Source organism: Sminthopsis crassicaudata, chromosome 1 (assembly GCF_048593235.1).
Source record: "Sminthopsis crassicaudata isolate SCR6 chromosome 1, ASM4859323v1, whole genome shotgun sequence".
Taxonomy (NCBI): domain Eukaryota; kingdom Metazoa; phylum Chordata; class Mammalia; order Dasyuromorphia; family Dasyuridae; genus Sminthopsis; species Sminthopsis crassicaudata.
This window is the reverse complement of record NC_133617.1, coordinates 669,870,016-669,890,872: the sequence shown is the minus strand read 5'-3', so window position 1 is coordinate 669,890,872 and position 20,857 is coordinate 669,870,016. Positions and strand designations below refer to the sequence as shown.

General features: G+C 35.6%; 1 protein-coding gene across 2 annotated transcripts in view; it reads right to left on the bottom strand.

Moving 5' to 3' along the window:
• DAG1 (dystroglycan 1) overlaps nucleotides 1-20,857 on the bottom strand; it is an 84,144-nt gene that overhangs the window by 20,544 nt on the left and 42,743 nt on the right. For both annotated transcript variants that reach the window (XM_074264718.1, XM_074264756.1), the window contains exon 2: nucleotides 5,523-5,922. In XM_074264718.1, the coding sequence (XP_074120819.1) occupies nucleotides 5,523-5,807 (285 nt within the window). In that variant the 5' untranslated portion in view covers nucleotides 5,808-5,922. The remainder of the gene's footprint in view (nucleotides 1-5,522; nucleotides 5,923-20,857) is intronic.

The following is a 20,857-nucleotide window of genomic DNA, read 5'->3' as shown; positions in this document are numbered from 1 at the left end:
CAAAAGAAACACTCCTTTCATTTGCTCCTGCTCCAAGACTGAAAAGGATCCTCATTGTTCTCACTAGAACAATCTGTATGCCTGTGGAAGTGGCCAAGCTCCCAGCCCGAAAGCTGCTCTCAACCCCACCAAGGGCGCTTATTTCATGCACAGGCAAAGTTCTGACAAACAGCTTTTATGAAGGGAAATGTGACTTGTTTCCAGGCAGAAAGAACTCTCTGACAAGAAAGAGAAAAATGAAAAAGCATAGACTCTCAAGCTTTACCCAAGATAGATACCTGAAGTTTTAATACTAAAAGAATGGCTAAAGTTTTCTCCAACAGGCGGTAACAAAAAAGCCAATTATTTTTCAAGATTAAAACAAAAACTAAATCAATTTGCCCTGAGAGTCTTCCAAAAGCCAGACAACTAAGATCACCAAAATCTTTAGGCCTTCAAGATTCTGAGAAACCTTTTCTAGATAAGATAGTCCTTATCCAAATCTCCAGAAGCAAACATTTATTTTTCCTCTGACAGCCACTCCTTTGGGAATTTGTCTACCAGCTAGGCAAAGCTCTCTCTTCAGAAAGACAAATTATGAGGTGCTCAAAGTGTCAGTGGTATAATGGAAAGAAATCTTGGCTTCTTTCTTCATCACCAGTATGACCTAGAATAGTAATTCCAGAAGTAAGACTAGATCAGCTCTAAGACTTCCAAGCCTTTATCTACATACTGTCAATAGGCCTTCCTAGAAGAAGTCTATCCCCCTTTTTTCTAACTTCTTAAATTATAATCTAAAACAGGGGTTCTCAAACTATGGCCCACAGGCCAGATGCGGCCCACTGAGAACATTTATGCGGCCTGCCGGTTATAGCAAATGGGCTGAGGAGCAGAGACAGAGTGTGAGTTTTTGTTTTTAGTATAGTGCAGCCCTCCAACAGTCTGAGGGACAGTGAACTGGCCCCCTATTTTAAAAGTTTGAGGACCACTGATCTAAAAGAAGAAACACAAAAGAAATATATGAAATGGCTATGGAACAAAGTCATTAATTACAAATATAAAGCAGCATATTATTAAATGCAGAAGGAACATATCAGAACATAATTTGGGTCAATATATATTGATTAAGTTAAAATTTTAAGAGTTTATAGAGGGGGACAGGCAGCTAGATAGCACAATGGATCTAGAGAACTAGCCTCAGTCAAGAGTACCTGAGTTCAAATTCTGTCTCAGCCATTTAACACTAACTAGTTATTTGATCCTGGACAAAAGTCATTTGACCCCAAAAGTCTTAAAATGGGAGAAAAAAGTGTATGGGCTCCCTTTGAGTTTCAAATTCTATCTTTGCCATTTACTTGGAAAGCTGAATGACTTTGGAAACTTTAAGATTAAGAAGACAATTGTTTTGTATACAGCTGGGATAAAGTCTGTCCTACTTTTCTCACAGGTTAAGATTGCACATGCTATATATCAAACTGCTAACCATCTTAGGGAGGAAGGGAAAAAATCCGCAAATCAGAATTTTATTAAAATTAATGCTACAATTATCTTTACAAGTAAATGGAAAAAACAAAATACTAATAAAAATAAAATGAGAAATGAAGATAAAAGAACTGAAAAATTAAAAGCACTAATTAAATGAAATTTTATAAACCTCCAATATCTGCTTAATTCTGCTACAGTAGAGTGCACAAAAGTAGTATATCACAATGACCTTGTGAAATAAACATTGTTATCAGCCTCATTTTATGCATGAACATTGGTTCTGGTCCAATGATGACAGATTTATATTTGGATGAGACTTTAGAGGACATCATGTCCTTATTGTACAAATGAGGACAATAAGAACCAAGAAGGTCACATAAGTAATAAGCATTAGAATGGGAATTTGAATCCAGGTCCTCTGACTTTGGAACCAGTGCTCTTTCTGCTGTACCATATTAGAAACTGAGAGAATTAATTATTTGCTGACAAACAGCCAGGAAGTGTCTAATATGATATCTGAATGAAGGTCTGCCTGACTTCAATTAAATACTCTTAGCCACTATGCCATGTCTCTTCTGTGTAGTTTTTCACAATCCACCTGCCAAATATTCCTAAAGTATTTAGTCTCCTTTGCCTCCATTATTCTCTGCTTAATGATATGTTTTTCTTCAGGTGCCACATTATTTAAAGGTAGGAACTGTGTGTCATTCTTATACTATCTTGTACTACCTTATACTATCTTGGCATCAAAGGGCTCACAAATAGTTAAGTATTTAATAATTGTTTATTGAATTTAACTGATAGAAACCTTTGAACACAATTTTACATCTAGATTTTAGGATTTTGACCTAGAAGGGAATGAAAAGATCATATAATTTCACCTCTTCCCCCAAGGCAGAAAAATCCTATCATATATTTTTTTAGTCTGAAATAAATCTTAATCTCTAGCAATTTTATTAAAACTTATACTTTAAAAATTCACGCTCAACTCAGGGGTAGCAACTGTATATCTTGCAATTATAATTTGAATTTAGAAGTAGAAGGGTCTGTAAGAGAAGGAATTAATGCTCAACTGGATGTTCTTTCAAGTCCTCTATTTGGGAGCCCAAAATAAGATAGTCTCTGGTAGATCCATTTCTGTCAAAAGCTCCCCATATCCCCAGCATGATCCCAGTTACCTGCCAGTGAAAAGACTGTCCTTGCTGTGTGCACAAACCTCCACTTTTAATAATTTGCCTTACTATCTAAGAAGTGTTCAACTTCCTATAGATCAAATCTCTACAAATCCTGTTTGTATAGTGAAATCTCCTTAATATCTAAATGAATAAATTTATTAAATAAAAGCCTTTCCATACACACGGGATTTTTTTCAAAAGAAACCTCTTGTTTTAGTGAGGAATTGCTGTCCCTTTGATCTTTATATCAAATACCACTAACATATTGAGATTCAGCTACTTGATGACTTGGTTACTGAATGAACCCATGGCAGTCAAAGAGACCCTTGTACAGCGCAAGTATCTAGTGCAGATGTGGAAGAAAATTAACTTAAGTCATGAAATATGTGTAGGCCAAGATGCTAAAAACTATTTCCACCATCTAGATGTCAGTTCAGTCGTAACTGACTTAAGTTGTACAGGCAAGCAATTGAGCAAGGTGGCAATGAAAGCTGAATTCTAGGAACAAGAAGATAATGCTTCTGAGGCAACTCATCTTGATGTGGCATGCTCCTTTTAGAAATACCTGTGGTATTTGACGATGTACATTAGGTAAGAAACAATACTTCCCCTTCTCCACCTCCGCTGCCCCCCAAAAGTAGTGTCAAATACTAAAAACCTTATTTCTCCCAATGTTTTAAATGAACTTTTAGAGGAAAAAACCTCAAACTTTCAATGTTTCTCCATCTGTATACATGTACACAAGCTGTCCAATGCTTAGAATGCACATCCTCCTCAGATTTGTTTCAGGAGTCAGTTCATCTGTCAGTGATATGAGGCCTTTCCTGTTCTCCTTTCTGTCAACCACATCTTCATTGCTCTCTCTTTCAAATTATCTCATCTTTACTCATCTGTGTATGTTCTTTACCCCCCAAAGAATGTAAGATCTTTGAAAAGTAGGGACTCTTTCATTTATCTTTAAATCCCAATCCCATCCCATAGTGCTTTACTCATAAGCAGACTTGATGAACTGAAAACTCAAGATGGGATCTCTCATGATAATACCAAATTGAGTAATGGGAACTCAAATAACTTGAGTTTAAAAAAAAAAAAAAAAAAAAAAACTCCAATATTTACATAAATGTCTCCTCAAACACATTGGCACTTTCAATTTCTATGACTTGCACCTTCTTTCTACCTCAGTCCCGCACAAAGGGGTATGGTTAAAGCTGATTTCATTCTACAATCCAGAACTATGAAATTCCTTTCACAGATCACAACCTCCTAAACTTCCATCTCCCCCATCTGCATAAGTTTTTTCCAAACTTCTTTTCAGCTCCTAATATTTAAATTAATTTGAGACTAAGGACTGTAGGTAGTACTTAATGGGGCACATATAATTTTAGAAGTACATAAATCACCATTCAAAGAGTAGCTGCATAGAGGAAATTCTAAGATCCTGAAAAATCCTTCTCAGGAGGAACTAATGTTTCCATGGAAAGTTCTCTTCTTTAAATTCTGGTTTATTTATGACAGTCATAATATACATGACATTACAACACATCATTGTGACTCGTCAACCTACTTTTCTGAATAACTTTGCAAGTAGCCCTTCTGGTTAGTCTTTAAAGAGACTTTAAAGAGGGACTATAAGCTATTGTTTTAGTTTAAATGTTCAGCCACTGTTTTTTCAGAATGTACCAGTTCTTTAAAGCCATTCTGATCTAGACTCTGTTTCTTTGTGAGTGATCATGACAAGCCACTTTTCCCTAATTGGTAAAATGAAGGAGATGGATGTCAGGCAGTTTCAGACTCAAATACATATGGGGGCCACTATGCAAAAAAATCCCTGCAGGCCATATACTGATTTAGAAAAACCCGTTACTTTTATTTGTGCCTTATTGTGTTTTTATTCCTTTTGTTAAATATTTCATACTCAAAAGTATTGTAGGATACAAGTATGATACCTGTGGAACAGATGATTGCTAAGGACTCTTTCAGCTCTAAATCTACAATAAGTAAATTCATGGTTCTTTATCACGTAAATGAAAAAGAATACAAAAGTGAAAGCCTGATAAGTGATCACTCTCTATAAACCCTGGATTCAAAGCCCAAAACATATAAAATTTTCCACATTTTGATAAGCTAAAAAGAAAAATATTAGTCAATGATCCATCGTGACATATGCAAAAAATTCTCTTTCCTTAAAATGATATTAGTTTATCTATTATTATTAATATTAAAGGAGCATTTTTTTAACTTTATGGTATCGGAACTCCCTCACACTCTTACAAATTACTGAGGAATCTAAAGAGCCTTTGTTTATATGCCTTATAGCTATAAATATTTACCATAATAAAAACTAAGACTGAAAAAGTTTAAATAGATATTAATTCATTAAAAAATAATAAACCCATTACATGCTAAAATATTTTTTAAAACAAAAATAATTTAGCAAGAAGAATGGTTGTTTTACATATTTCAGAATATCTTTTTAATACCTGGCTTAAAACAAACAAACAAACAAACAAAAACCAGCTGAATTCTCAAATCTGCTTTTGCATTCAAATCTGTTGGGATGGGTTTTTCTGGTTAAAAAAATAATAAAGAAAATCTGGCCTTAAATAGATATATAGTTAGAAAAGGAGGAATATTTTAACAGGAAAATAATATCTTACTATTATTGTGAAAATAGTTTTGACCTTATAGAACTCTATAAGAGACTTGAGAATATACAGGAGTCCCCTTATCACACTTTGAGAACTGTTGACTTAGAGAAACTTAGAAGCTTTGTTGTAATCAGAAGGATATTAAAAGCTGCTAGATCAAAAACAAAATGAAACCAAAAAACGAAAGGAGTGTTAGAAAATCTTGCTCATTTTTACCACATAAATTCAATCTCACCTTAATTATTTCTCCATTGGAAGCGAGTAAATCTGTTGGAATGGCGACTCGAAATGAGCGACCTACCACAGCTATACCATCTGGAATGCCCACAACAGCTGGGATAGTCTCTCGAAGATCAGAAAGCACTGAATGCATTGATGCTTCTAACTGGTTTTCCCAGTCCCTTACTACTTCAGAGGGTTCACTGGGCCAGTGGGACTGAGCCGAAGCAATCATTAGAAAAATAAAAAAGGTCCTCCCCCAAAGAGGGGACAGTAGTATAAATCCAACAGTCATACTCATTACAATTTCCAATTATATTAAAGCCAAAAATTGTAGGACACTGGCCAACAGTATGGAGCAGATTCTATTATCTCAGCTTTGGCACACCTGTTCCATCCCAGCAGGTCTTCAAAAACTGAAAGAAAAAAAAAAAAAAAAGGAAATTTTGATCAACATCAGAATACAGATTTTGTCTCACATAAGCAAGAAAGCTGCCAGTAACTCATGACTACATAAGCATTAATTACTCTATCTCATTGAGCTTGCATTTAAAACTCACTTTGATTAATTTCCAAATATCAGAGATTTCATCAGTAAAAGTTATTACTATAAAGCAAATAGTAATCCCACCATGCCATAATATAGAGCTAATAATAACCCTCTCTGAATTTAGTTTGATTAGTTATCTGAAGACAATCCCATATTCCAAGTCTTTGCAATTTGGTACAACTTGCCTGAACTTGGGCTTTCACTGATAAAAAACATTTAAGAATTCATCTAGTAGAGGCAGTAAGTGGTGCAGTGGATAGAGCACCAACCCTGAACTCAGGAGGACCTGAGTTCAAATTTGATCTCAGACACTTAACACTTCCTAGCTGTGGGACTATAGGTAAGACACTTAACCCCAATTGCCTCAGCAATTGAATCTATCTAGTTACACCACCAAGAGGAAAGATCAAAAAGGAAACTACAAGAGGAGAACTTTCAATTTTACAGGAAAACAAAAATTTTACTTCTGCTCTGAAAACAAAGAGAATGAGTCCTCTGATTTTCTCAGGCCCTTACTACTTTCTAAGGCTTTACTAGACCAGTGGAAACTCAGCCAAAGCAATCATCAATAGAAAAAAATTTTTAAATCCTCTCTAAAGAGGGAAAAATAACACAAATCCAACAGTTATTTTAGTAAACAGGTAACTAACTACCAATGAAAAACTTTTCTAGGTTAAGATCTAGCAGAATTAACTTAACATTATAACTAACTTGTCTTTGTATTCTCCATAGCTGCGTAACCTAAATGTATAAACTAGTAAATAATAAACTCTGAAGACAGAGACTTTGCCTTTGTATTCTTCAGAGTGATGTGACTGAAACATGTAAGTCATAATATTGTGGTTATATAAATTATTCTCCAGGTTCACTTCGCTCTGCATCAGTTCTTACAAGTCTTCCCAGGTTTCTCTGAAACTATCCTCACCATCAATTTTTTATAGCACAATAGTATTCCATCACTTATATTATACCATAACTTATCAGTCATTCCCCAATTGATGGGCACCTCCTTCAGTTTCTTTGCCACTATAAAAAAGAGCTACTATAAATATTTTTATGCATGAGTCCTTTCTTCTTTCTTTGATTTCTTTATAGTAGAGACCTAGATACCATCTAGATACCCAGATAGTATCACGGGGTATGCACAGCTTGTGCTTTGGGCATAATTCCAAACTGCTTTCAGAATAGCTGGACCAATTCACAACACAACAGCACATTAATATTCCTATTTTCCCACAAACCTTTCCAGCACCTGTCATATTCCTTGTGTGTGTGTGTGTGTGTGTGTGTGTGTGTGTGTGTGTGTGTGTGTGTGTAAGTGAGTTTGTTCAATCTTGATGGATATGAGATGAAACATCTTGAGTACTATCATTAAAGGTCAAGAAATAAGATCTAGAGCCGCAGAAAGTACCTGCACAAGGCAATTCTAACAAAAGTACATCTTTAGGATAAAGCAGGGAAACAATGCTAACCTTACACAACAATAGTGTACCACAAAAGAAACCGAGTAGGATTACTCACCAAATGATGAATAATTAAAGGATTTGAACAAGTAGTTTTCAAAAAAAGAAATGTAACTATCAATAACTTTTGTAAAGTTGGGGGGGGTGGGGCAATTGGGGTTAAGTGACTTGCCCAGGGTCACACAGCTAAAAAATGCTAAGTGTCTGAGACCAAATTTGAACTCAAGTCCTCCTGACTTCAGGGTTGGTGCTCTATCCACTGTGCCACCTAGCTGCCCCTGAAACTATCAATAACCAAATGAAAGACTGTTCCAAGTAACTAAGAAAACCATTTCCCTTCATATCATATGGGCAAAGATAACAAAAAATGAAAAATTACAAAAGCTGGAGGGAATATAGGAAGACAGACACATACTAATGAATGCAATGTCTCAGAAATTATGACTGGGCCAATTGTTCTGAAAAATAATTTGGAATACACTGGAAATTTCAAACTCTGGCAGGGTAAATTGTAATAATACTATGAACAATAGTTCAAAAAAACTACCTAGAAATATGGTCCCACTGAAAAATAGTTAAACAGACACACACACACACACACAAACACACAGATGGCTATAACAAAACATTATTTTGTATGATGACAAATATGAAGAATTCAAATCTTGGGAAGATTTAGGTGGCCTGATATAGAGAAAAATAAAGAAAAGCAAGAACACAATTTACACAATAACCATAATAGTGTAAATATTTACATTTAAAACATTTAAAAATATAACTCTTATGATGAATCTTTAAAGATAGTTGAACACAATATTAACAGATTTTAGATTTCAAAGAGTTCAGAAGAAGAATAAGGAATAACCCATTGATTAAAATCCTACAGAAACCAGTCCAGGACAACTAGGAAACTCAAGAATGAATTTCTAAAGGCACAAATGGAAACAATTCTGATGAGGAAAAAAAAGTTACAAAAAGAACAGTGTAGATGATGTTCAAGGAACTCGGCAAACAGATTAAATTTTGAAAGGACATAACAGAAGATGGAAGAACAAGAAACAAGATTCTTTAAATGACAATGTTATTGCTACTAAATCTTAAAAACAAGCAGAGTGTTGTCAAGGAAAGCTAAAGAAAAAAGAAACTAGTTTTTTAGTTAAGAAAGATAATCAAATAAGCGCTGGACTACTGTTTTCAAAGGACAAGGCAATGAAAACTGACAAAGAAAAGAGCAGAGAGGCTCATTTCTTATTTGGCTAGTTTTCCATGCCAAGAAAAAGGGATTTTCATTGGAAAAGCAAAATGGTTTAACAGTTGATTCAAGAGATAAATAAAATGATCCATACTTAATGATTACCTGGCCCAGATGAACTATATTCTCAGACAATGAAAGAACTAGCAGATGTGATTGCTCAAAGTACTCTGTGATGGCTGAAAGATCATGGAGAATGGGATATATATCAAAGGATTCGGAGAAAGGTAAATATTATCTTGATTTTTTTTTAAAGGATAGAGTCTGCAAACTATAGACCAGTGAGCTTGAATTTGATTACTAGGAAGGAGTTAGAGTATATCATTAAAAAGATGGTTTGTAACTATGGAGAAAAGGAAAACAGTGATTAACAAGAGTCAGCATAGTTTCATTTGGTCTAATTTTCTTTCTTTCTTTTTTTTTTGGACAGGTTCAGGGGAATAATGTAGCTAAAGCTTACCTAAATTTTAACAAAGACTGACACTATTCTTATGGAAAAGATGAAGAGATGGGAAATATATGGAAGAATAGTTAGATGGATTCAGATCTGTTTGAATGGACAGACTCAAAGAGTAGCCAATAGCTCTATATCATCTTGGCAGAACTCTTTGGAGTAACATCCCCTTTTTGTGTGCTTGAGCCTGTGCTGTTTAACATGAATAATGTGGACAAAACATGACCTGCTCATCAAATCTACAGCTGACATAAGACTGAAAGAGAGAGAGATAACACACTGGATGACAGTAAGGATCTAAAAAAGGCTATACAACCTTAAGCTAAATGTAATAAGATTAAACAGCAACTCTTACATTTGAGCTCAAGAAAATTCAAATTCACAAAAAAAAAAAAAAGAAGAAGAAGAAGAAGAAGAAGAAGAAGAAGAAGAAGAAGAAGAAGACGAAGACGAAGACGAAGAAGAAGAAGAAGAAGAAGAAGAAGAAGAAGAAGAAGAAGAAGAAGAAGAAGAAGAAGAAGAAGAAGAAGAAGAAGAAGAAGAAGAAGAAGAAGAAGAAGAAGAAGACTTGTTTTCTTGTGTCCCAGAGGACAAACCAGGAATAGTGAGCAATAGCTGCAAAGTGCTATGCCAAAGTAAGGTGCATCATCTTAGGAGATGATGGATACTCCCACACTCATGGTCTTTAAACAGAGGTGAGAGTAGGGTGTGTGTGTGTGTGTGTGTGTAGAGATTGATTCTAGGTACATTTCACAGCAATTACTTTCTGACTATAGGCCAGAGCTGGATGACTGCCGAAGTCATCTTCAAAATCTAAAATTTCATTATTCTGATTCCAGATGACGTCTTTGGTGGGGCACATTCTCAACATAATCAACATGCTGGTTTATTCAATCAGGCCTTTATTAAGCATATTACAATATGCCAGATATTATATGTAGCATTGGGGAGACAAAGAAACAAACTATAGCTTGAAAGAGTTTTCTTTCTAATGTAGGACAATAGCAATTAAGTTTACTCACTCTCTCCTAAAATCTCCTAAATCCAGTTTATATAGTTCATTTGCAGTATCTGCTCAATTTATATCAATAGAACAACTTTTCAGGCTATATATATGCAAATACACATTGGCCAAAAGCCATTCTTCACCAACTTTTCTTGTGTGAATAGTTAGCCTACTTGCAACACTGACTCATAGCTGAGAGATTAAAAGAAAGGTCCCTAATACGTTAGGAGGATTTCTGAACAAGAATCACACAGAATGGAAAGGCGTATTTGGATTGTGTTCTGCATCAGGGAAGGGATTATCCACTTGTTCATTATTTATGCCACTATTCCCTTCCATTAGTACAAATAATTAAGAAATGACTACATGACATTATTGACCTCTGTTATCTTAGAAAAAGTCAATCTCTCTGAGCTTCAGTTTCTTCAACTATAATATGAAGAGATTAGATTAAGTCAGAGGTATCATACACAAAGCAGTGTGCAATGCCTTAGTCATTAAAATCTAACTGGGAAATATTCAACAAAATAAATAATAATACAATAATACAGGTTGTCCTCCTAAATGGCTGGCCCTCATTTCTATCTCATTAACACCACTGGACTAGATTATTTCAAGGTCTTCTTCATATCTAAACTGCAAGTAACATGATGGTAAACTATAAATAAAGTTTATACAACCCAAAATTAGCCTCTCTTTTACTCTCCCAATACCAAACATAATCAATATAATATTTGGTCAGCACCTAAAATTGAATACCCACCAAATAGTAACAGGATTATTCTGAAGGCTTTTCCTTCACTAAATACTCACAAGACACACCCTGACCTATAAGAAATAGCAGTTCAGCCTGCAGCCTGGAAAATCACCAACTCGGTATCTATTTCATACAAGTGACTAAGTACTCTGAATTTAGCAAGCAAAGAAGGGAGGGGCAGAACTTAGCTAACTCTACAGTCCTCTGAAGAGATAAACTTTCTGCACACTTGGCAAAAATAAGCCCTCCTGCCTTGTCTTGTAGGCAAGGCCAGAATCTTCCTATAGTAAGCATATACAATGCAGTCTTATCATCACACTACCATTACAGCTGTCCCAGCCTCCACTCAATGGAAGTATTTCCATGAGGATTTTGTGGATGTACATAATAATGCAATGCCCACTTATATGTAGGGCACTTGAGGAGGGCGACCAAGGGTGAAATTTAGGGCTATTTAACCTAACAATTCATGTTTCAGGTAGGCAATCAATTGCATCTAAATCCAAATGCAAATTGCCAAAAGGCAAACACCTTTATGTATTTCCTAGTCTAGTATCTTACATGCAAAAAGACAGACAATTAAATACAGGGAATATTCCCAATTCAAATAGAGAGTACTCATTTGCCCAGGGAATTCTTTCTCTTTGATACCATGCATTACAGATGTGACTGTTCCTTTCAGACTCAAATCTCTACTGAGTGAAAGTAAGAGATTATCCCATCATTCAAGTACCTCTCATAAAAAGCAAAGAGCTACCAAAAGTTGAAATCCCATAGATCAGGCATAGTTCAAAACATTATGCCACCACATTCACAAAGTATTTTCCAATGTAACCTAAAAACGTTATATTTCAAAGAAGAGTTAAAGGTATTGGAAGGTGTTTAAAAAAATCAAAGAAAAACACTTCTAGGACAGGAAACTTTGAATAAAATATGTAATGCAACAAACTTCCAGATAAAAGGAGATGCCAAGAAAATCCTTAGATAATACATAAACTTTAAAGGAAATATACGGAAACAACTACTGGAAATGTTAAAAGAAAAGTAGTAACAAAAGGTTTTTCTGAGACTGACAGGTACAAAGTCAAAGAAATAAACTTTTTTTGTGTGTTTTTTTTGTTGTTGTTGTTTTTACCATTACTCTCTCTTCCCCCACAAAAGTCAAAAGAAAATAAGTAAACAGGACAAGCTGTGACACATAGGCCAACAGGCCTTAAGCCAGTAAGAAATCAACTTCAACTAGCACAGAGAAGAACTTTGTAACATGAAGACTATAGCACCAGTGGAATAATAAAAAGTAAAAGTACACTTACTACTGAAGACTAGACTTCTCAACACAAATATAAAAAGGAAATTGTAAATTAAAGATACAGGCATAATATAGTGAAGGACCTGAAGGTTAAAATCACTCCTCGAGCACTTACTGTTACCAGGCACAAACATTATAAAAAATATCAAATTACCTTAAATATTTCATTTGATTTTTCTAAAAAAAGCATAAAAATTTATGAACACTATAATTATCTATAATCATTAAACTAAAACATATTTATGTTTCTAGAAGGCTGAACAAAACAAAACAAATCGTAATTAAGCATTAAATAACAACTGGGCATGTTCCAAAACAAGGTTCTTATTCTTTTTTGTATTAGGAAGCTTTTTCATTAAATTCACGGAGCCCTTCTCAAAATCCTTTTTGTCAAATAATAATTGAAGAAAAGTCCAAATTTCATTGAGAAATTAATGAAAATAATACAGCTCTCAAAATTGGCTAAGATGATAGGAAAAGATAATGGCAAATTTGGAGATGTGAGAAAACTGGAACATTAGTGAATTGTGTGGTAGAGTTGTGAACTGATGCAATCATTCTGGAGAGCAACTTGGAATGATGCCCAAAGGGCTATCAATCTGTTCATACCCTTTGATCCTTTGATATGGAACAAAAAGGCAATATAAGATATTACAATATTTTCTATAAATCCCAAAAAATTCCACTCTCTATGGCTTGGAGGTATTTGCTTTTTCATTGGTCTCTCTGTCCATTATAACCTCCAGTGAACTACAAAATGATACAGATAGCCTTGTGAAGGTTCTAGGAAGAATAATTAGGAAAAGGTGATTCTAGGAAGAATAATTAGGAAAAGGTTAAAGAAAGGTCAGCAGATGGGAGGCCTCAAAGTCAAGAATTTATTAAGTACCTATTATATTCCAATCCTATTATTATTAGTTGCCTATTATGTGCCAAGAGAGAAAGTCGACAGATCAAATGAGAGCTTAGGGAGAGACAAAGGCATGTTTCTAAGGAGTAGGAAAATGCCAATAGAAAAGGAAGAAGCTAAAAAGAAGTCAGAGAATGGGGATAGATGGGGAACAATCTACTGGAGAAGATGGAATGGAATGGGATTATTTGTGAATCATAGAGGGGTTTACCTTGGAAAGGAGAAGAGCCACTTATTCACATGAGAGGGAGCTGCAAAAAGGCATCTGAGTGATATGAGATGAGGAAAGGGGAAAAGAAGAAGCTCTCAGTGAATAGCCCAAATTTTCAGTGAAATATGCAACAAAGTTCTCAACTAGGGGCACAGAGAGCCATGGAAGGTTGATCAGGCTTAGAAAAATACCTTTAGTAAATAAAATAGTGAAATAGGAAGATACAGAAGGATTGCCTTGATGCAGTGAGGGCCTAGTTGAAATCAAATTAATAAAACTGATAATAGACACACTGGATCCAGGAAGAAAATAATTAAAAGACTATATCAATTGATCATGATAGCCTAAACCAGAGTATTATCCATTTGGATGGAGAGAAAAGGGCAGAAATACTATAGAAATAGAACAGACAAGATTTGGTAACTATTGTTGCTTTAAATCAATTTTGGGGGGGGAAAGGGGTGAAAGGAGGAAGGAAACCAGCACTGAAGCCTTGTCAGGTGACTTATAAAGTGCACCACTTTTACCTTAGGGGAGGAGAAAGGATATCAAATCCCTTAGAACTGAAGCAGTAATGTAGGAAAGAAAGCTTTTTGTGCCAACTTCATAAGCCTTTCTAGGCCAAGGGATAATATGCCTTCTCCCTTTTCCTATCCCTAAATTCATGGCACAAGATCTATTCATTACATTACCATCAGCTTACATTTATTTATGTAGTATGCTCCAACTACATGAGATGTCCAAGGAAGGCTCAATCAATCAATATACAATTATTAAGCGCACCTAATATGTGCCAGGCACTATGCTAAGTGTTGGGAATACAAAAAGTGACAAAAGACAATTCTGGCCTTCAAAGAGTGGGGAGAAGAGAATATATAAATAAATGTGTACCAAAAAAATTTATATATAAGATACAAGAAAAAAACTGAGAAAAAATATCAGAACTAAGTGGGGTTAGTAAAGACTTACTATAGAAGATGAGATTTTATTTGAGACTTAAGGGAAGGCAGGGAAGTCAAGTCAGCAGAGGTAAGGAGGAAGAACATTTCAGGCTTGGAATAGTTAGATGAAAAATGCCCAGAGTCAAGAGACAGAATATCTTTTTTTTGGAGTAGCCAGGAAATCAGTGTCCCTGGTCAGTGTCATATGATCAAAAAAGTACAGAATAGATACTTAAGAGTAAGAAGAATAGAAATGTAGAAGAGGGCTAAATCATGAAGTGTTTTGGATGCCAGACAATTTTTACCTTTAAACCTAGAAGCAACAGGGAATCATTGGAATTTATTAAGGGAGTGATATGGTTGGACGTACACTTTAAGAAAATCATTTCATTTCAGCAACTGAATGAAAGGATGTGTTGTTGAATATGGGAATGACATGGCTGGACCTGTGTTTTAGGAAAATCACTTTGATATTTTTGGTATCCTAAATGAAGAATGGATTGGATTTGGGGGAAGAAGCGAGGTAGGCAAAACCACCAATAGGCTATTAAAATAGTCTAGGTGTGAGATAATGAAGGCTCATGCTAGAGAAAAAGGGATGTATTTGAAAGATTGCAAAGGTGAAATCAACAGACCTTGGCTATAAGTTGACTATGAAAGAGAGTGAGGAATCCAGGATGACTACTAGAATGTGAACCTGAAGGGCTGGTAATATAGTATTATCCTTTGTAATTGGTGGGGAGCTGGAGAGGGGGGTGTTTAAAAGATAATGGAATTTGTTTTGAAATACTTAGTTTCAGGAGTCTCCTGGACATCAAGTTTGAGAAAAATGGAGTTGGAAATGTGAGATTAGAGATCAGTAGAAAGCCTAGGACAGGAAGGCAGATGAGAATCATTCACATAGAGATGGCAATTAACTCCATGGGAGCCAATAAGATCACCCAATAGAGCCATGTAGAGGTAGAAGACAAGAGGGAAAAGTTAAAAGTTAAAAGGCACAATCTGGAGGAGGATCCTGCAAAGAAAAAGCAGCAGACAAGCAATAATTACAGCAAGACTCATCTTCCTGAGTTCCAATCTAGCCTCAGACACTCACTAGCTGTGTGACCTTGGGCAAGTCATTTAAACTTGTCTGCCTCTGTTTCCTCATCTATAAAATAAGCTGGAGATGTAAGTGACAAGAAAATCCCAGGGGTGACAAAGAGTCAAATACAATTGAAATAACCAAAATAGCAGATCAGGTAAGTAGGAGAACTCAAGGCAGAATGATGTTCCAATCAGGGAGAAGAGTAGTAAGGATTAAGAAAAGGCTATTGGATCTGGCAACCAAGAGATCAGTGCAGCTCTGGAGAAAACAGTTTCAGTGGAATAAAGTCAGAAACCAGACTGTCAGGAGCTAAGAAGAGAGGGAAGGGCAAAAGCAGGCAATTGAAGGAACAAAAATACAAAGATAGTCTGTTGTCGACAAAACAGGTGTTGCTGAGGACCCAGGACAAGGGTTTTGAGGTTAGAGAGTGAAGGGGGATAAGAAACAATGGGGTAAGGAAATGAGATGAAAGATACAGCCAGATAGGCACATCACTGAGTGCAGGAGACAAGGCTGGAGGGGCACTGTTGGCTGGTAACATGGGAGGGTCTTGCTTTTTTCTTCTCTTCCATCCAAAGATGATAATTAGGTAGGAAAAGAATACCAGAGGAAATGAAGCCCTAACCTGCAGGAAAAAGAAAGTGGAAGAATAAAGTCCCCTCCAACCCTTCTTTCTCCTCTTCCATCAAAGGACAGGAAGGCCAATAGTCAAAGGGGAGGCTGCGCCTCTGCCCCTGAGGTTCTCCATACCTGGGAGAGTAGGCTAACAGAGGGAGCCAAAGTTACCTTGTGCTGGCACAGATGGCACAGAAAGAAAGTGGCAGGCCATGCCTCCAGTCACCTTCCTCATAGAGATACATCATACCCACCAGGAAGACACAGTATATCCTCTTGTTGGATTTCTTCAAGAATATCTTCCGAAATCTTTTTTTTTTTTTTCTTCTTTCCCTCCTCAGGCTGGGGTTAAGTGACTTGCCCAGGGTCACACAGCTAGGAAGTGTTAAGTGTCTGAGACCACATTTGAACTCAGGTCCTCCTGAATTTAGGGCTGGTGCTCTATTCACTGTGCCACCTAGCTGCCCCTATCTTTGGCAATCTTAAAAAATATTTGGCAAATAAGGAAACTGAGATTCAAGGAAGTTAAGAGGCTTTTCCCAAGGTCATACATACCACTAGTAAATGGAAAAATTTGGATAAGTATCTCAAACTCCTGTCACTATTTAATCCAGGGTTCTTTCTACTCTATGGAAATATTTGTAACTAAACTATTCTGAAATCTAATTTAAATGATTCACTATCTAAATGCTTAAATGAGAGGTTCTTAGCCTAAGGCCTTTGAATTTGTTTTTCAAATATTTTGTTAACTATTTCAATGTGATTAGTTGCATTTATACTTATGTATTTTGTACATATTAAAAAACTCTAAGAAGAGGATCTATAGGCCACACTGGCAGGGTCCATGACACAAAAAAAGATTAAGAATCTCCAGTTTAGAGGCAGCTAGGTGGCGCAGTGGATAGAACACCAGCCCTGAATTCAAGAGGACCTGAGTTCAAATTTGGACTCGACACGGAACCCTTCCTAGCTGTGTGACCCTGGGCAAGTCACTTAACCCCAGCCTGGGGGAGGGGAGGAAGAATCTCCAGTTTAAATGAAAGAGAAAAATAAATAAGCTCTGATCTCAAGGGAATCAGAAAGTCAGTGAACAAACATTTATTAAGTGCTATACATAAAGTACTGAAGTAAGCACTAGTCATACAAAGAATGCTTCCCTCCATCCCTTCTAAAAGCACCATTGTCCTTACCCCAAGAAGCTGAAAGTCTAATAGAAGGAGTACAACATGTAAATAACTAGGTACATGCAGAGAGGAGAGGGGAAGAGAAAGAGAAAGAGAGAGAGAAAATGGATAAGAATCTCAGGGAGGAAGACACTATTAGGTGGGGGAGTCTTAGAAAGGCTTTCTGTAGAAAACAGAATTTGATTTAAATCTTAAATCATGCAAACAAAAAGTGCTGGTTACTTTTGCTAAACTGCTTTTTCTTTCTTTTTAAAATCTTTATAAAGAATGGTTAGGTTTTGTTCAGAAATAAAGATGATGGTGACCCTGGGCAAGTTGCTTAACCCAACTGCCTCAGCAAAAAATAAGGAAATCATTAATAAGCTAAAAAAAGATAAGAACATACACCAAGTAGTAAATACAAGAGCCCCAAATGATGTCAATGATTTAAAGGTGAGTTTTGTTAGGAAGGGAGGGAAGAAGGAAAGGAGGGAGAGAAAGGGAAGAAAGAAAGGGTAGAGAGAGAAAAGGAGAGAGGGGGAGGGAAGGAGAGAGAGGGAGGGAAAGAAAGAAATTAACTTTGCTATGTCTGCATTATCACTAATTCAAAAGCAGCTTTTCTCATACTTTCAGAAGTAGAGGAATAGTTGTCCTGGAATTTTTACAGTATCCTTCTAAGGAAATTTTAGAGCCATCTCAGTTATTATTCCACTAGTAAGCATGCTGTGAAGCAAGGCCCCAGAGCATACAACTAAAACAGCTGGGTCTATTATGGGAAACAATTACATTGTTGCTGAGATTGTAGACTGGTGCAACTTTTTAGGGCACCAAACAAAATAAGTCACAAAATTCATTATTCACTTTGACCCATCAGTTCTATCACCAAAATTTTATTCCAAAGATAACATGAAAAGGAAAAGGGATTTATCTTTAAAAGAACAACAGCAGTAGTTATAACAGCAAAAAACTGGGAATATACATAAATGATTCATATTAATGAAGTCAAATAATATAGTGCTGTAAAAAGTGAGATAAGAGGAAATATGTAAAGACATACATAAATTAAAGAATTTTTCAAAAACTGTCATACTTTTATTTGTTAATTTACTTGATTCTTTGTTAAATGTATAGTAAAATGTATGAGTGTTTTTTAAATGACCATTCTTTGTTATATATCTCTTTTGTTTGTACATTATATAGGTGCTTAAATGTTTGGTGAAACAAACTTATTTCCATGTTGGTTTTCACTGATGCTTATCCAACTTTATAATTCAATCTATGCCTAGAACCCAAGTTTCCTGCTTTCCCAGTCTAGTGCTCAGTCCACTAGACCGTGGATCTCAATCGAGGTCAATTTTAAACATCTTGTGTCTTGGGATCTGCTGAAAAAGCGCAATTTCTTCAACACTTCATTGAACTCAATACTCTCCTGTTTAAACATTACTCTTGGCCACTTTGCCTGAAATCTGACTGCAGATACAAGCAAACCAAATTGACTTTGCAAATACAATCTTGAAGATTTTAAAAGTTATATTTAAGATGCAATAAACACAGAGGTGAAGACTAAAAATTTTCACAAGGACAAAACCGTTTTCTGCATTTGTTCTTTCTTAAACACTCTCAATATTTAATAAGTACTACAAGTGAGAAATTAACCACACCTTGAGGGACATTTACTTCCTTTTCACATTTTGGATGGGCCAGGAATCCAAGTTGAACTAAATTACTATATAAAGGCACTGTAGATACTGACAAGAACCAAATTTAAATGTTGATGAAAATTTTCAATTATTACAGCTAGCATTCACTTAACATTTATTAAGCACTTACTATGAGCAAAACCTTGTTCTAAATAACTGTTCATAACTTGGAATATTAGCATATCATTTTTTCCTTCCCCCGCTTTTTAATTTTTAAAGCTTTTTATTTTCAAAACATATGCACAAAGAAATTGGAAACTGAGTGGCTGCCCATTAATTAGAGAATGGCTGAATAAATTATGGTATACAAATGCTATGGAACATTATTGTTCTGTAAGAAATGACCAGCAGTTATGATTTCAGAGAGACTTGGAGAGACCTACATGAATTGATGTTAAGTGAAATGAGCAGAACCAAGAGATCACTATATACGGCAACAAGAGCATACCACAATCAATTCTTATAAATGTGGCTCTCTTCAACAATGAGATGATTCAAATCAGTTCCACTTGTTCAGTGATGAAGAGAGCCATCTACACCCAGAGAGAGAACTGTAGGAACAGTGTATAATACAACATAGCATTCTCACTCTCTGTTGTCATTTGCTTGCATTTTGTTTTCTCTCGTTTTTTTTTTCCTTCCTTTTTGATCTTTCTTGTGCAGCAAGATAACTATAAATAGGCATACATATATTGCATTTGACATGTATTTTAACATACTTAAAATGTATTGGACTACCTGCCAGCTAGGGGAGGGAATGGGGGAGAAGGAGAGGAAAATTTGGAAAAAAAGGTTTTTCAAGGGTCAATGTTGGAAAAATTACCCATGTGTATGTTTTGTAAATAAAGAGCTTTAATTTTAAAAAAATTATGCACGGATAATTTGACAATACTGACCCTTGCATAGCCTTGTGTTTCAGATTTTCTCCTCTTCCCCACCCCCTCCTCTAGATGGCAAGCAATCCAATATATGTTAAACATGCTAAAATATGTTAAATCCAATATGTATAAACATATTTATACAATTCTCTTGCTGCACAAGACAAATCAGATCAAAAAAGAAAGTAAATGACCAAGAAAACAAAATGCAAGTGAACAACAAAAAGAATGAGAATAGTATGTGGTGATCTACATTCACTTCCCACAGTCCTCTCTGGGGATAGATGGCTCTCTTCATCACAAGATCATTGGAACTGCCCTGAATCATTTCATTGTTGGAAAGAGTCATGTTCGTCAGAATTGAACGTCATATAATATTGATGTTGCTGTGTACAATGATCTCCTGGTTCTGCTCATTTCACTTAGCATCAGTTCATAGAATATTTCTAAACTATATAAATAGTATCTGAATGGATCTACAGGATCATTGATGTAACAGAAATGCATGAAGTTATGAAAAAAAGCACATAAACCTAGGGTTCAACAAATTTCCTTCAGACCTAAAGTCCCTTACATTTAGGAGCCAAATTTTTTAGCTTTCAAAGAAAAGCAAAAGGGGAAAAAATTATGCTCTTGTAGATCACACTTCAACCCTGAAGAGATTCTAATTAGTCACTCAGTCTACAAAGTAATGTTGAAGATTGTGATGAATGACCCAAAAAGAAGCTAACCACATACTAAGATAAGATCAACTGGGTCCAAGATTTAGGCTTAAGAACGAGATCATAAATAAATTATTTTCAGGGAGTCCGACTGTTCTCAAATTATCTCTCCTGGATCTGTTTTCCTGGATCTGTTTTCCAGGTCTGTTGTTTTCCCAATAAGGTACTTGACATTCTTTTCCATTGTTTCGTTTTTCTGGTTTTGCTTGACTACTTCTTGGTTTTTCCTTGACTCATTCAATTCTACTTATTTGATTCTGATTTTCAATGATGTATTTTCTTCATTAATTTTTTAAATATATTTTTGTAATTGTCCAACTGAATTTTTAAGTG